Source organism: Anser brachyrhynchus (assembly GCF_964034855.1).
Source record: "Anser brachyrhynchus genome assembly, chromosome: 8".
NCBI lineage: Eukaryota > Metazoa > Chordata > Aves > Anseriformes > Anatidae > Anser > Anser brachyrhynchus.
Genome location: NC_137702.1, coordinates 27,525,064 through 27,541,310, shown reverse-complemented (window position 1 = coordinate 27,541,310; position 16,247 = coordinate 27,525,064). Strand labels below are relative to the sequence as shown.

At 36.7% G+C, this 16,247-nt stretch overlaps 1 protein-coding gene across 3 annotated transcripts in view; it reads right to left on the bottom strand.

Annotated features, from left to right (window-relative positions):
- Positions 1-5,851: 5,851 nt before the first annotated feature.
- Positions 5,852-16,247, bottom strand: part of VAV3 (vav guanine nucleotide exchange factor 3) — a 175,078-nt gene continuing 164,682 nt past the window's right edge. For all 3 annotated transcript variants that reach the window (XM_080603587.1, XM_080603585.1, XM_080603586.1), the window contains exons 26-27: positions 10,208-10,359; positions 5,852-8,389 (exon numbers count right to left, since the gene is read on the bottom strand). In XM_080603587.1, the coding sequence (XP_080459713.1) occupies positions 8,348-8,389; positions 10,208-10,359 (194 nt within the window). In that variant the 3' untranslated portion in view covers positions 5,852-8,347. The remainder of the gene's footprint in view (positions 8,390-10,207; positions 10,360-16,247) is intronic.

The following is a 16,247-nucleotide window of genomic DNA, read 5'->3' as shown; positions in this document are numbered from 1 at the left end:
CTGCTCTCTTATGGACAAGTTGTAGTATTACAGTACTTATACAAATTCAGCACAAGAACAAACCCACCTTTTTGTTTTTTAAAAACACATTTTCTATTGATTTGAGGTAAAGATGTTTGAAGCAAAATTACCTTCTTCTCAAATCTTTTATTTTTTGTTTGGAATTGAGTAGAAAGACATGGTACCTGAGAAGCCTTCATTGTTAACCATCCCTGAAATTAATGCATATCTAAGAAAAAAGTTTTGATTTTGACAACACTACATATGCTGCAGGAACAATACATTCAAAAATAAACTTATAAATGGAAATAATGTTGTTCAAGCTCTGTCTTCCTACTGTTAACCAACTCTTAAGACTTTCTTTTTTTACACCAGTTTTACACTGCCACTTGAGCTAAATATGATCCAGTTGCATCTCTTGAAGAAATTGTTTTAATTTGTGAAGATTCAAACTCTGCATATTGAGCAACCTGCTAGCTCTAAATTGTATGTTCAGCTTATTACCTGTCATAGATCTTTTCCTCTCTACGCTGGCATAACATCTCTGCGGGTTTTTTTGGCAAACGCCAAGTTGATTGAAGCATTGCACAGCTGAAAGGCAATTACAGAAAGGTAGTACAGCAGGAGCTCCAAGGAAACATGTGGTCAGTATCTTTAGCATCTTTAACTACATATAGAACCACAGAACAGTTTGGCTTGGAAGGGACCTTAAAGATCATCTAGTTCCAACGCCACTGCCATGTTTATGTCTAGATATCTATAAATTATCCCTGATATATTGCTTAGCTAACCATACTTCAAAAACTTCTAATGATGGAGGTTCCACTATTTCCCCGGAAAATTTCAAATCCAGGCAGCTTGGTATTTGAAAAAAGTTCCCTGAAGTCTACATCTCCTTTGTGCAGTTCAAGGATTGTTTTTTTTTTTTTTTTTTTCCTGGTACTATTTACACTGATTGTGCTTCGTCTCATTAAGGTAAGCAAAGCCTTTCACTTATTTGAACACTATTACCGCCACCACCCTTAGCCTGCTCTTCTGTAACTCCATCAAACAGCTCATTTCTTCACCCTTCCTTGTTAGTCTCTTCAGTAATGTTTTCTATGAGCCTTACCTTACATAAAGTTTAGTGCCCAAAACTGGACCGAGTACTCCAGCAGAAACCTTTCCAGAAATGAACATTTTATAGAGGATATTTCCATTATTATACACCAAGACAGCAATTACCTTCTTCACAGTACAATCCTGTAACTTTCGTTCTGTCCATCATTCACTTTTCTTTTTCTCCCTCAATTCTTTAATGCAGTACTGCAGCTTAACCAGAAGTTCCCCAGCCTGAACTGGTGTACACAATTCAGTTCATCTGTAAATGTAACTTTGTAGATGTTAATTTAATTGCATCTTTTTTATATATTACCGATTTATCAGTATGTGTGTTACAACCCTATCCTCCAGCCCATTCGCAACCTATGCTTGCATGACATCATCTGCAAATATTTTTATGCTCTAGACAAGAAAAGGTAGCATTTGTTTGTGAAGAATTTGTTTGTTGGGGGAAGGTCACCTTTCAAATAAACATCCCTGAGCACAAGATAAATCCTAACACGGTAAAAATAGACTGCGACCCTCAGAGACTCAAGAATGCGCAAGCAGGGAACCGTTACCACTGGAAGCTGTTTGTTTTTCCTAAAGCTGTACAACGATTTGGGGTAAGAGGCAAAAGAGATAATGTGATTGGAAATATTTTCCATATAAATCCTTTGTGTACTTGTACGTACGCTTACTGGCATCCCCCCAAAGATACAATATAAAAAGGCTTTTGTGCAGCTGGTCTTTTTAAGTCCTGTATAATCTGAGAAGTTGTAAATCAAATTCTGTTTCTTCCCGGTGACACGAAGTCTAAGCCTGCATTCTCACATTCAGGACAACGTTTGAAAAAAAAAAAAGTGAACCTTCCCCTTAAGTGTGAATGAAAGTTGCAAAGACTGAAAAACTATCTAGGTTTTGTTTAAATTTCTGGAGCTTGATTTTCCACACTCACTGTCTGAAAAAGGTCACAATGATATGCTGATTCAGAGAGCAATAAGCATTTTAATCTCACATGGTTCCTGTGTCTACCTGATCCAACTGGATATGCTTTCTTTGTTAAAGAATTTTCAAAACAATCAATGGTTCTTTTTAAAGTAAGAATAGAAAACCTACTACTACATTCTCCAGTTGGAATTATCCTTGGGAATATTAACAGTTGATATATTAGGTAATGAATATCCCACACACCCTCAATAAAAATGCGTGTTACCAAAAACAAAAACAAAAAAATCAGGCATGATTGCTTCTGATCTACCTATATTTTTCTTCTCTCCACATTAATATTCCTGATGACAAACAATATACGTACAGGACTGGGCACATGAACTGGTACCTCCCTTTCCTAGTGCAGAAGTACCTTCAACTGTTCTTTCAGCCAAACTACTCAAATTTGATGACACCGAAGAGGCACACCCAGAACATTACAGTAATCACAGTTCCAAGGAGGCCAATCACTCATCTATCACAACTCAAGTTTAATGAAGCTATATTCGGAAACACCAAATGAAGAGAATAAAACAGGCCTACAGATTCCTCTGGGTCTGGCATTCCCTTCTCTTGCACTAAAACAAAAGGTTTTCTATACCTTCCTTACAGCCATTTGAAGTCTATCTTAAGCAGTAGGGATGCAAAGGAACAGGAAGGAGAGAAAGCTCCCCACCCCCTGTGTTCAAACTGTATTCAGCTAAATGGCTTTCTGTGTCACCTGCTTTAAATAACACTTGACAGGAAGGGGAAAAATAAATTCAAGATTCAAAAAGACAAATTTCTAGAACAGGTGAGAAAGCTGTTTTTACATCATCTAGCAACTTAGTGGGGTGGAGGCTTCCTGCCACATTACACTTCACAAACAGCTGACAAGCTACCAGGATACAGATTGTAAAATTACTAAGGAAAATGTTCCTTCAATTATACATATTTCCATTAGCCTTATGCATGAGTAAGAATTTGAATCCCAGGAACAATATTGCATCTCCTTGAGGAAGCCTTTTAATTGCTTTGGGAAAAAATAAAGCTAATTGAAGACAAATTTATAGAGTTCTCTAGTATGACTGGGACCAAGTCCAAGTGTGCTCAATCCCTCTACTGCATTAGCAAAGTTTTTCAATACAAAAGCATTGACAAATTTCTTTTCAATCCAATGCTAAGATTAAATATTTAATATTTTGAGCAATCCTTTATAAGAATTTAGTAGCAGGCTGTTTCTGGCACATATGGTATGGTATCAACTTTTTACTTCTTGTTCTATCATCTCTATTTCTGTTCTTCCTAAAGCCACACATTTTAGCCTATTAATATTTAATAAAAAAAAAAAGTACTGAAAGAAACAAAACAGCCTCACGCCCCTTGGCCAACAACCACCTCCAAACCGGCCATTTGTTGTAACTATATGCTTACTTAAGGTCAGATTGGAACATTTTTAACTGAACTTGCATATTTTCTGAAAAACACATTACCAGATAAAAAACTAACACAGAAAAAGTCACCAATAGCTCAAATGTTACAGGTGAATAATTAAAATCTAACTTCACTGTCATGTAAAGCAGTAGAGATCCTTATAATGAATGGACAGAATAAACTACTGCAGATCAGGAATTATAAAACTAAATTAGAAACTCAAATCTCATTTGCTATGAAAACAAATGACTCTTTGTTCTTGAAAAGGAAGTTGCTAAGCTAATGCAATGAATCACCCTTCTGAAGTCAATTTTTGATGCTTAATCCTTTCTATACGTTCTATTATCTAATTATATATGCATCATACACTTCAGCACTTCGTGAAAAAGTACGTACCATTAACATCTCATCCCACAGCTTTATGAAGTCAAAATTACTCTTCCCCCACATGTGTAAAAGCTAAAATTCCATTACTTATTTGAAGAAAGGCTAAGAAATGTATTAACTTCTTTCTCTGAAATGCACAGATTCAAACATTCAACATTGTGCATCAGCGATGGCCCTCACCAAATCTGATGTAAAGATACTGTTGTGGCTTGCTGAAGTACCATGGATTCTATGTACACACAGCATCTCCTGTTTTACCTATTATTTTACTTTTATACCTGCTACACTGGGTCTGGCTTAGACAGCTTTCTCATAGCAGCTCCTAGGGTGCTACAACTGGTGTAACCTGGCTGACAAGATTTTACCTGTTTCACGATGATCACCACCACGTTACAGATGAAAGTAAGACTTTTCGAATCCTGTATCACAAATCAGCTTTCAGTGTTTACGCTTTTGCTCAAATAGAAGAAGCAGTGCTCTACGAACAGAAGAATTTGAATTCCAAATAAAGTGGTAACGTGAAACTCTCAGCAGCTCAGTTTGAAGCAGAGCCAGGAGTTGGACTCCATGATCCCTGTGGGTCCCTTCCAACTCAGGATATTCTGTGATTCTAGTATAGTGTCGACACACTTGGTGAATCTGCATGACAGCATTAGTGTTTAAATTGTAATTGGAGCTGCAGCTTCTTTTCCTAAAGTGTTGAAAATATTGATTATGAATTAGAAACGAACATTTCTGTACTGAACATCAAAGTCAACAGAACAAAACCTGGGTGCACAGCTGGATATTTTGTATAAACAAGCCCATCTCTTTATAGACAGCATATCTTTCTTACTTCTATGAGCTATTAAAACCTTTAGAATCAACCTTATCTTCTCTTTCACAGAGTATCTAGAGTTTGCCTATGAGGCAGAGGAGAAAGGTATTCTGGTAGGCATAATTTTCATTGTTCAAGTCTTTTTTGTGTGTGTTATTTTGTTGTTGTTGCTTTTCAAGCTGAGATTTTCAAATAAGTCTCCAAGCCTTAAAACTGAAAAAATTATTCAGAAACCCAGTCACAGGTGGTTCTTATGCCCTAATTACAGTGCTCACTGCTTTCTCAATTTCTCACCCATCAGAGGACACACATCTCTTCTCACATAAAAGGGGAAGGAGAACATCTGTGACTGAGTGTGATACTGTTAACAACAGAATTTAATTGAGAAACATTTTTGCATCTCACATTAGGTGTGTCTCTTAGTTATGTGGTATGTTCATGGCTGACAGGAAAATTATGCCTTACATCTGTACAGACGTGTAAATGCCTCATTAAGTTTAATAATTAGATGTTAGAAGGGTAGTTCCACAAGAAAAACTTTGCTACTGAAAAATATAAGTGACACAATGAAACAACACTGCAATTGTATCACCACTGACCTTGCTGAATTAATTCACCTGTCCAGAAATATTTTTATAAACATATTAATAATGAATTCTACATTGTAAAAAATGTATGAATGGGTTACATCATGAAAATACTATCAAGTAGCCCATGAAATTAGACATACTGTATTTTGAGATTTCAACTCAATTCAACCTGAATTTGTACGTAAATTTACATATGACAAAGAGACGAAGCAGAAGGTGGATGAGGAAGGACACTCCTATGAAACACAACACATAAAAGGAAACCTTTTACAACCATTTTTTCCCCAAAGACTGCAAGTTACCATCTTCAACATATAAGAATCAACAGTGTATGACTGATTGCAAGGTGTTCTCTAGAGCTAACACAAACAAAACCACCACTTGTCTGGATGTGGCAAAAGACAAAATATTCCAACAACAACAATCTCCCAAAAACCTCAGTCTTATAGCTAAACAGGGATTATACAGATCTGAGAAACCAAAACATTATCAGCCTTCGCTCACAATGAGAAGGCAGTTAGACAAACCAAGTACAACCTTCATACTAGCCAACTACATATTTTGACACATAATGTTAAACAAAAAAATTAACCAGTTTATTATATTTAACATATTTACAAAATATTACAAAGTACTGTAACTCCATCATTGCATGACAACAAAACCTCCATACAAGCAAAAGCAGCACATGAAAGAGACACTCCAGAGTATTTAGGAAGTCTTTGGTACTCAAAATACAGATTAAGTTGCAGCATTAACTCAATTAATACAGGGCATTAAACACAGACAATGCGTAGATTTATGCCACAAAAGTAAGTTTTGCTATGGCTTTCATTCTTCTCCTAGGCCGATTACAGGATTCACGAGTTGCTTAAAAGCTTTACAGCAACTTTAGGATGAAGAGACTACTCAAAATAATTCTAAAACCAAGCTGTCAAAAATGACTGATGTGTTTTTTAACTCACTGAATTAAACTGCCTCTTCTCAGGACTATACAACAGCAAAGCACTGAACACTTGACAGATCTAGAGCCTATTCCTCTACCCTTTGAGCAGACAAAACTGTGAAAGATCAGTTTTGTCTACTTAAGGAATATAGGATCAGGATCACAATAGACAATAGAACTGCATGGCAAAACATGATCAAAGAGTATACCCTAGACTACACTGCTGTACAGATAATTTACAAAATGTTTTGTGCACAATGTACATATTTACAAATGCTCTGAATTGTTCCATCAAGTAATATAATTAACATAATCACAGTTTACATAATTTTGAGGTAAATCCTTGAAAAGTTAAGAGCAGAGTTTCATCGGCAAGGCTGAATCTCACAAGTGCAAGATTTCTAATTTGCAGATCCTCACTTACACCTGGTCACAGCAGTGTATGCTAGATGTAGCAAATGGGTAAGATGGTTGCAGAGAGGAGGGGATTTCTGTCATCCTTTGTGCTGTGCTTGGTTCTTCATGATGGCCAGAAGGAGGCCAGAAAGAAGCAGAGAATACTGGGGGCAGCCAAGGAATCTAAAACGCATACTACCACAGATTCTGTTCTGTGGATGGACAGTGGACATGATGCTGCTTGTAGAGTGGGAAAACTTGCAGTGTTCAATTGTGCAGTGCACACTAATTGCACGATGCTTATGTGAGAAGGGGACAGGGAAAAACAAAGAGAATGTGGAATAGAATGAATTAACTTTCTTGATTAGACAATGTAATCTTAGAAGAAAAACACATTTAAGAGCTTTACTTTCTCAGAAGTTTTCAAACTGGGTTAGAAATTATGTAAACATTAGAAACTGCACATCTGAAGGCATCACCCACATTTCTTTTAATTTACAGCACTTCTGACACTACAAATACTTCAAATGACTGCCTCACCCAAGGAGTAGACACCACTTTGAGGCCTGATGTTTCAAGCTAACTAATCTGTATACATTGTTCCTTGGGGATATTCACAATACTGCAACAAGATCACTCGCTGCCTTGCCATTAAGGTCCTAGAGGACAAGAGAGGAACAAGCACGCTAAACTCTGTGAGTCCCCTCTGCATTACCATGGAAGAGCACAAAAGGTGTCAATCTCCTAATTAGGAATAGAAGCTCCTGTCTAACCATGAAAAAAACCGTTTATAGTTGGAAGCATCAAAAAGTTTAACTGAATCAACCATGAGGTTAAGATAAACAATTTTGTTCTTGAAAAGTAAAATTATCTTGCATCAGTATATCCTGCTACAGAATAGCACCACAATTATGCTAATGCTTAGAATATTAAAATGAATCTTGTCATAACTATCCTTGGTTGCACTTTTATGGTCAGCTGCTTAAATGAAAAAACTCAGAAAACAGCTGGAATAACAGGGAAAGATTCCAGAATTCCAGCTTTGTTGATTTTTCAGGCAACACCTTGTCAACACACCTTTTTAAAACGCTCTCTTTAAACAAATTGTTAGAACATTTAGGCAGGACCTCAAAGAATTCAGTTAGCTAATTATATATGCATGAATGCTACTCATATTCAGTACATTTGTTTCCTTCAGGTGTTTTTTTTGGTTTTGGGTTGTGTTTTTTTTTTAGTGTAAAACTGTTTAGAAGGTGATAAGTAAGGTAGTTTGATGTTTCACGATAAGCCCATGCCTACTGGAATGACTGAACTCTGTTTTCTGCATGCAGTGATAAGGAATAGTAAACCTTCATCTCCTTGTACCATCACAGATGTTAGTTAGAAGAAAATTGACTTATTAAACATTCAGCCATAACTAGTATTCATGGTGTACTACAGGGAAAAATAAGAATAAATAAATTTGTTTTCCAGAGATCTTCTGGGAAGGCGAAGGTTGGACTTTGTACTGATCCCCAGTGATGGCGAAGTGGCAGGTTGTTTCTTGCACAGCTCTGGGCAAGGTAATATTCTGTCAGCACAAATTTTGTTATAAATCCCAACATTAAGACTGGAAGGTTCAGACAGACAAAAACGCTGCTGCTTAAATACTTAACAAGACCAGTAACACTTTAAAGTTATTAAATTTTACAATCCCTGAAATTGCTGGTCAGCAGAGGAAAATTTAATTCATTCGTCCTCTTCAACATAAGTAGACGGAAACCAGCCCACCTAAAAAGAAAAAAGCACAACAAAATACATTTTTTTAATGGCCAAACTAGGTAAAAGAATGGATCTGTTCAGTAAATGTAAGAATAACATTACAAAGTTAAACATGACTGACCTGCCACAGTTAGATTGATTACTCTAAAATAATTTTAAAAGAGTAACTTATAGATATGATGATTTCAAGACTAAATACCTCCCCACTTGAAAAAAAAAAAAAAAGAAAAAGAAAATACACCTTTGCCCATATTGGTGGTCTATGCATTTAGGAAAAAAAAACAGCTAGAAAAGTCAAGAGCAGAAGTAGCTTTTACTACAGACAGGATGCTGCTACCTTTTGAACACACAGATAGGCAGTTAAGTATTTCACAGGCTTCGGCCAGGTCCAGAGAATCACCTTACAAAGGCAATAGCAACCGATTCCATTGCATTACATGGAGTTAGGTCCCGTTGCTGACAATGGGACTTTTAGATTAAACAGAACCGGAAGGCAGAGATCAGTGTTTTACACTTCATAACTTACAAACTTATCTCTATTCTGAGATTAATGATGTGTCAAATAAGGATTATATTAGACATACAGAGAAGCAATGTTGTATTATTGTCTTATCTATTCACTTCAGTTTTTCCATTCAGACTTTATTCTTAATTTAACACTGACAAAAGACCTCAAAACCAAACCTAGAACATGACTGGAAGAAGTGATTGCATAAGCATTTTTTGAGACTACATGACCAAAGTACCCACAGCAGTGATCTCATGATCTCAAGCCTGGGCTGTGAAAGCCATCAGAAGGAATTCTAGTGCACAACAGGGTGTCCTTTAGGAAGCAGGTAACTACATTGGAATGAGATGCTCCGTTTTCTTTGACATGTTAGGGATATGGGATTATCACTTCCTCCTCCTTATTTCTTCTTGCCTGACTGCTTTCACTTTAAGATCATAACCAGTTCCACATACATTAAAAAAAGATCTCTAAATTGCATAAAGCACTAAATCTGGACGTATGCTCCCTCATCTTCTTCTACTGGACTTGCAACTTTCGTTTCCAGTGTCCATACAGTTCGTTTTTCTCCAGCCCATTTACAAAACAGGAGGGAAAAAAGGCATTCCTTGACATTGCAGCTCAGCTCTTTAGACAAGTAAACAGCAGCTCCAAATTCTCCTGACTAATGTGCATTAAGGAGCAATACAATAAGATTGAAACAATATATAGTCTTTGTAGGTCAGAACTGAAACCTTATTTCCATGCATTCAAAGCCATGCAAGTCTCAGAGTGCAGTATGAAGTGACTTTGTAAAAAAACACTACTAGATGTATACACCACTTAATTGGAACCTTTTTTTTTTTCCTTTTTTTTTTTTTTTTTTTAAGAGATCAAAAGCAGAAGCCTCTTAAAAACCCATAGCTGATTCCACAGCATTATAGTCTAGCAGAGAGGTTGCAATCCTCCTGCACTAAACCGCAAACCAGACTCCCAGCACCAGGAACTCAAAGAGATCCTGAGGTTCTGACCTCCCCTCCCCCAAATCCACGTGCGACATTTCAAGAAAAATCAGCAGTAGCTCTACTATTAATCCTGGTTATTTTCCAACCATATTATCTTGTCCAAATATTCAGGCTGGCAGGTTACATTAAATAACCAATTAATTTAGATGCTGGGAAAGCCACCTGGCAAGAGTGCTGCCTGGCTACTATGAAGCAGATGAGAACATGTTGCATCTCGTGTATTTAATGTACAAAGAAGGTTTACAATATTGGAACACACCTTTTTAAAAAATCACCCACAGTGAAGGCAATACAAATAATATAAAAACAACATACCCTTCCGTTTACTTCACCTCTCCACCAGCCATTCGCACTCATCTTTGTATAAATTTTTACAACGTCCCCTTTCAATAAGGACAGCTCTCTCATGTCTCTTGCACAGAAGTCATACCTGGCTATGGCAATGCCTATCACCTTTGGGCTTAACACTGAAACCAAACAGAAGTTGGTATTATTAGAGTTTGTTAATTGACAGCTAAATAAGATAAATAGCATTAATGTAAAATATAAGACCATGATTTCATGACAACATATACTGACATTAACTTTACGGAAATATGAAAGCATCTGCACTAAAGATATCAAGAAGGTTTAATTGTAGATGAATGGTAAAAGTTGAAGGGATTAATGATCTGTTATAGTTTGTTATTATTAGAAAAAAATCAAATTTAATAAACCGTAAAAAAATAACTTTCATCCCCCAAATTGCTAAATACATTTGAAATTATTGTATTTTTGTGTTTCATAATAAAACTTGCTGCCAGCTACGTGCATCAACATATTTTACTGGTCACTAGTTTCTTTCCAAATGAATTATTAGCAGTCACTGTTGATTTACATTTACTCCTCTAATGAAGCAAAACAGAATAAGGTGCTGTTCCTTCAGAAACAATTCCTCAGTTAAATATTAATGCACATCAAATTGGAAGTTAACGTCAGCATGAGAAAAAAAATTAAAGTGTCCACAGCAAATTTGTATAGATCATTTGTTACAACCTGCATGAACACCAGCTAATATAATCTCACTCTTTTCAGGACTTTATTCTGTAAATCACCAGTGAATCTGCTCTATGAATCTCTCAACAACAAAACAATGCTTGGAAAAATTTTCCTAAATTTCAGTGAAATTATTACCTACAATATTTAACCTACTTCAGTATGTAAGGATTTTGCCGATGTCAAGCACAGATATTTTAAACAACAAAGAGTTGTAGAATATTTTAAAGTAACAAACGTAGGGAAAAAAATCTCATCTCAAGACACCCCCTCACCAAAATCTTCACCCTCTTGTAGAGTGTCGTAACTTGCATAATAACCCCTCAACCCCCTCAAAGGCAGCTAAGAGTTAATGATCAGCCTAGAAAAAACATCTACTAATCTCACACTTTAAAATTAAAGTATTTGGCCAAAACACTGATATATAAAAACACACACACATATATATTAATGCCTTTTATTTTGCAGTTTTCCACTGCACGTCTTTGTAGGTAGAAATTTATACGCACAAGCCAGCTTCCATCTGAAAAGATTTCAAAAGAATTTTTTGTACAGTCACGAGGGATGACTTCATTATAATATACATAAAATCTTTTTTTTTCCCCCCCTCAGAATCCTTTCCAATTTCTTAGAATTTCCCAATTGTCTTTAGGAAATAGCAGTAAGAATCTAGTTTTCACAGTGCTCGTGTTTACAGTATGAAGCTGTTGTAAAAATCTAGGCCATGTATTAAGTGTATTGGAGTTCAAACATACTTTTTCCCCTCTACGCAAGTCAGCTGTAGACACTACTTGTTTAGATCCTGACATCAATATTATGTCCTATATCTTATCAGGATTTCAGAAATCAATTTTGCAGGGAAAGAGCACAGCACAGGCAGAAATTGTTTTGAAGAGGAAAATAAGAAAGGAGTTACTGGTTGTAGTGTAAGGAACCATTTACAAGCACAGCAATATCACTGTCAGATTTGCAAAAGCAAATCTCCCTGCAGAAGCAGGGAGTGATTCTGGGGAATGGCGTATCACTACATATTCTAGAAAGGAGGAAAACGGGCAAGAAAGAAGGTAACATGAGACAAAGATGAACAAATTTGAGAAAGAAAAAAAAAGAAGGAAAAAATGACAGATGAAAATGCATTGATGAATAATGAAGAAGGAGGGAAAATACCAAGGAGAATTAGGGTAGAAAAATAAAGTAGGGCAGATCTGGGGAAAAGGAGGAGGACTAACTCTTTTTCAAGTTGTGACACCAGCAAGGAAAAGATGACAAAAGCAAAAAAAAATCAAAAGCATAAAGCCTTGAGACAGGAAGTAGCAGAATTTAGATTAATTTAGAATCCAACCATCTAGATTTTCAAATAACAGATATTTGTTACAGGAAATATATGAAAGGAAGCCAGTCAATTAGGGAATACAGGAAAATTCCCAGTGTTTCTTTTGGAAAACTATTAACCCTATCTCTCTGGTGACAGTCACAAAAAAACTTGCACAGAGATATCAGTCCTGAAATCCCAATCCAAGCTGTCCCTGCATAAATCTTGAGAGATGACAGCATGCAGAAAGGATACCCGTACAGACTGGAAAGAGTGAAAACACTGAGTGAAGTAAAGAAGGATGGTGGCTACAGGGAGAATAAGGAAGGAGAGAAGGGATTAGCAGCAGAGATTGATGGAAATAAAGTGCCCAACAGGAGAATGTGAAGAAAAAAAGAAGTACCAATAAAAAACAAAAGCTATCAAGGAAGGTGTAATAAAAAAAAAAGATCTTGTATATTAGGAGGGAGATACCGGGATAACGAATAGAAAACAGACTGGAGAAATCCAAGGGAAGTGAATAAAAGGTACATCTGTAAATGGGAAAAATACAGTTTTGCTTGATCCAGCCTTTCCTTCAGACAACAGAAAGAAGACAGGAAAATGTAGTCAGTTTTGTCTCACACTAGAGGATACCAGACAAGTTTCGCACTGACAGTGAGATAGATGGGCTGCCAACAAATTTTAATACTAGCTTGGTGCAACGTTGAAGCCACTAGGATGCAAACAGAAAAGGCTCCATGGGATTAGCTCACATTTCTGCCTGTGCTTAAATTCCACAAGTGTCTTAGCCATATCCCCTAAGGGTTGCTCTTCTGTATTAGCTTCCATGCGCCTTGAAGCCACGTACATTTTCTTGAACTGTTTAACCAAACCTCAGTTCTATTATGCAGGCATGGGCAGCACCTCCAGTAGTGCTCAACAGCCTGCTAAACTCTTCTTGTGTGTTACCAACTTCCACATATCAGCAGAAGTAAGCCAGTTCTGAAGACACATTTTTGAAAAAAAAATACTTATAATATCATCAAAAAGTATTTATTTAATGTAAGCTTTTTTTGCGTATTTTAAGAGCATTACTAAGAACATACGAAGTATTGTAGCCTATCAAAACATGAAATACCATCCAAACAGGTATATAACCTTAAATTAAGAATTACTACTTAGTGTTTTCCCTTATTATTTTGCACTTGTGTAAAGAAATACTTCACATATCACATTGTGATATACAAGACATGGAATCCTTACTTATTTTTAGTAATTTATGAATTTTCCAAACAAGCAGTTTTTCATAGGGGAAAAAAATTATTATTTGTTGAAATCATATGTGGGAATATACAGGATTGTGTGATAGGCTCAAAGTAACACTGAGCCTTGATTTCTTGATTGCTGGTCTGTCACTGTAGGCCAATTCATGACTTCCCCCCCTACCCCATGGAACACAAACACAGGAAGAGTGCCTTTATGATTAAGTATCATGCAACTGAAGGAGAGAGAGGTCATCTTTTATCCCCACCCTGAAGGCGATTGCCACATGCTCACAGTACTCACCTGCAATAAAGTACCAAAACTTAACTCCTTTGTGTTTTGTGACTAAAATAGGACTCAAGAGCTTCAGACATTCTAGCTGAATATTATGACCATAGGATAAACAGCTCTGCCAAAACAGCCTTCTATTCATCCTTCCTACAGATGTGTCCCTTTATGTAAATAAATGTTAAGTGGAAGAGTCCCTTACAGCCTGTATTCTCAGTCAATGCTGTGACTACTGAAAGGGAGTAAATATCTGTCCTCCAAAAAACTGTAATATAAGGACTTATATCTTTATAGATAGGAACCGAAGAAACGAACTCAAAGAACAGTGCACCAACTGAGCGCCAAAACATTCAAAAACAGCAAAGGACATTGTGTATGAAGATCCTAGCATGAATCAAGGGAGGGCTCACTGGAGGCACTCTCAACACAACTAAACACACTAACCATTCTACTCCGGAGCTGCCACCTACATGGGTTTCCCTCTAGAAACTACAGAGCACCTTCAGAATCCTCCTCAGAGCCCTAAGCAATTTAGACCACCTTTGTGGGAAAGAAATAAAACACACCAATTCACATCTTCTAGCCAGACTTTGATTACGACTGCATCTGGATTCGTGCATGCTAGCTACCTCCCTTTCCCCAGTGCAAGAGCTGGCCTCAGTCCAGATTTGCAGAGCCTAGAAATCCTTCTATCCCGTGTACATGGAAGCCAGTACACGGAATGACAGCGAATGCTGCTATATTATCAACAAAAGTACCTCCTGCTCTGTGTTCCTCAAAGGCATTTACCTTCCCACTAGCAAAATCCCATTCAAATTGTCCAGCAGTTCAGTTCACATCTTTGAAGACTATGTCTTAAAGACCAGAACAAGTCGTAATTGCACTAGTACATTAATTGAGACTAGTGCTGCTACTACTACTAATTCAAGCATTTTTATGCAGTCTCACTTTAAAATGTTTGCATTTATTAAAGCCAAAGAAGGTTAAATGAGAATCAAGAAAACAATATTTGGAAACAGATGGATAAAATTAATAGACCGTGTTAATGCAGAATTTAAAGAAAACACTTTCTATGAAAAAAAGACTACTATGCTCTAAGACGTTTCTGCAGTATGATTTGCTGCAGGGATGGGACGAAAATATTATTTACCTAGAAACACAGCAATTTTTAGATTTGTGCAACAGAACCAACGCATTAAAATATAAAATTTATAAATGCCACAGTTACGCAGCAAATTAATGGTCAATTAATTGATCACTGATTGAATCTGGTGCAACTAGTGAGCTTTGCAACAGCTATTCAAACTCCTTTACTGTAACATACACTTTTTCACAAGTTTAGGAGTTTGATTTTTGTTACACTTCAGGAATAACACGCAATAACTCTGGTTCTGGACTCAGAAGAACTGAAATATTAAATTCGTCCCTTCCCTCACATGACACACAGAAATAAACAGAAACAAATTTAGAATATAAAAGCAGTAAAGCAGTACCTGACCAGAAAGGAGTGGAGGAAGGGGGAACAAAGCTGTAGTCTGGAGGAGTTACAAAAGAAAACCCACAGAACAAAGAGGGGGCTTAGAGAAAGAAAGAGAAAAAGAGACAAGCAAAAGAACATTGAAATATTGGCACAAGATTTAAATAATAGCTTTTTAACTATATAATTCATTGATAATAAGGAAACTAAGGTTCCCTACTAAGGATGTCTGGAAGGAAATTGACTATAATAACTAGAAAATTTGGATCTATGATTTAATTTTTAACAATTGCATTTTTCAAAGAGTAAGGTAGAAAGAAGACACTCATTCAGGGTTTCAGAGAAGCAAATTAAAACCGCAGACTCTCGCAGATATAACTTTTTTCTTTTTAATTTTGTGTGCCCCACTTCGTAAGAGTACAAAAGCAGGCACTCATGCATATGAAAGAATTCCTCTTGAGCCCAAAAATACAATAATCACACACCCTTAAGTAGGAACACAGTCTAAGTACCAGTTGAAATGGGGTCTAATAATATGCACGGGGAAAAAAACATATGCCTTTTGCCCTGATAACCATTAAGATCAATAGCAATTCCTCAACAGTACTGTCTAAGGACCAAACAGCGTTTCTCATCTTTGCAGTTCTCCCATACTTGAGGGAAAACCCTCAAGCAAACAAAAAAGGCCTAAGTTTGAACCAGGCAGAACCAGCACACCATCCCTACTCACTGTAACAGCTTCCACAGGTGAACATTAGAGATGTATGTGCACTACTGTCAACAAACCCAGGGTGACCTGTCACCATATTTTTAAATGCAAAACTAGTTGAAATGGAGTTAAATGGCTACAAGTGGAACTACATTTTGTTGTCCTGTTCTCTCATTCCGCCACTCCTTTGAAGAAGCAATGAAGATCCATATCTTCATATAACATGCAAAACTTAAATAAGTTGGGATATTTGCTCCCAGCTGTGCACTTGGAAAGTCTGTCCTCAATT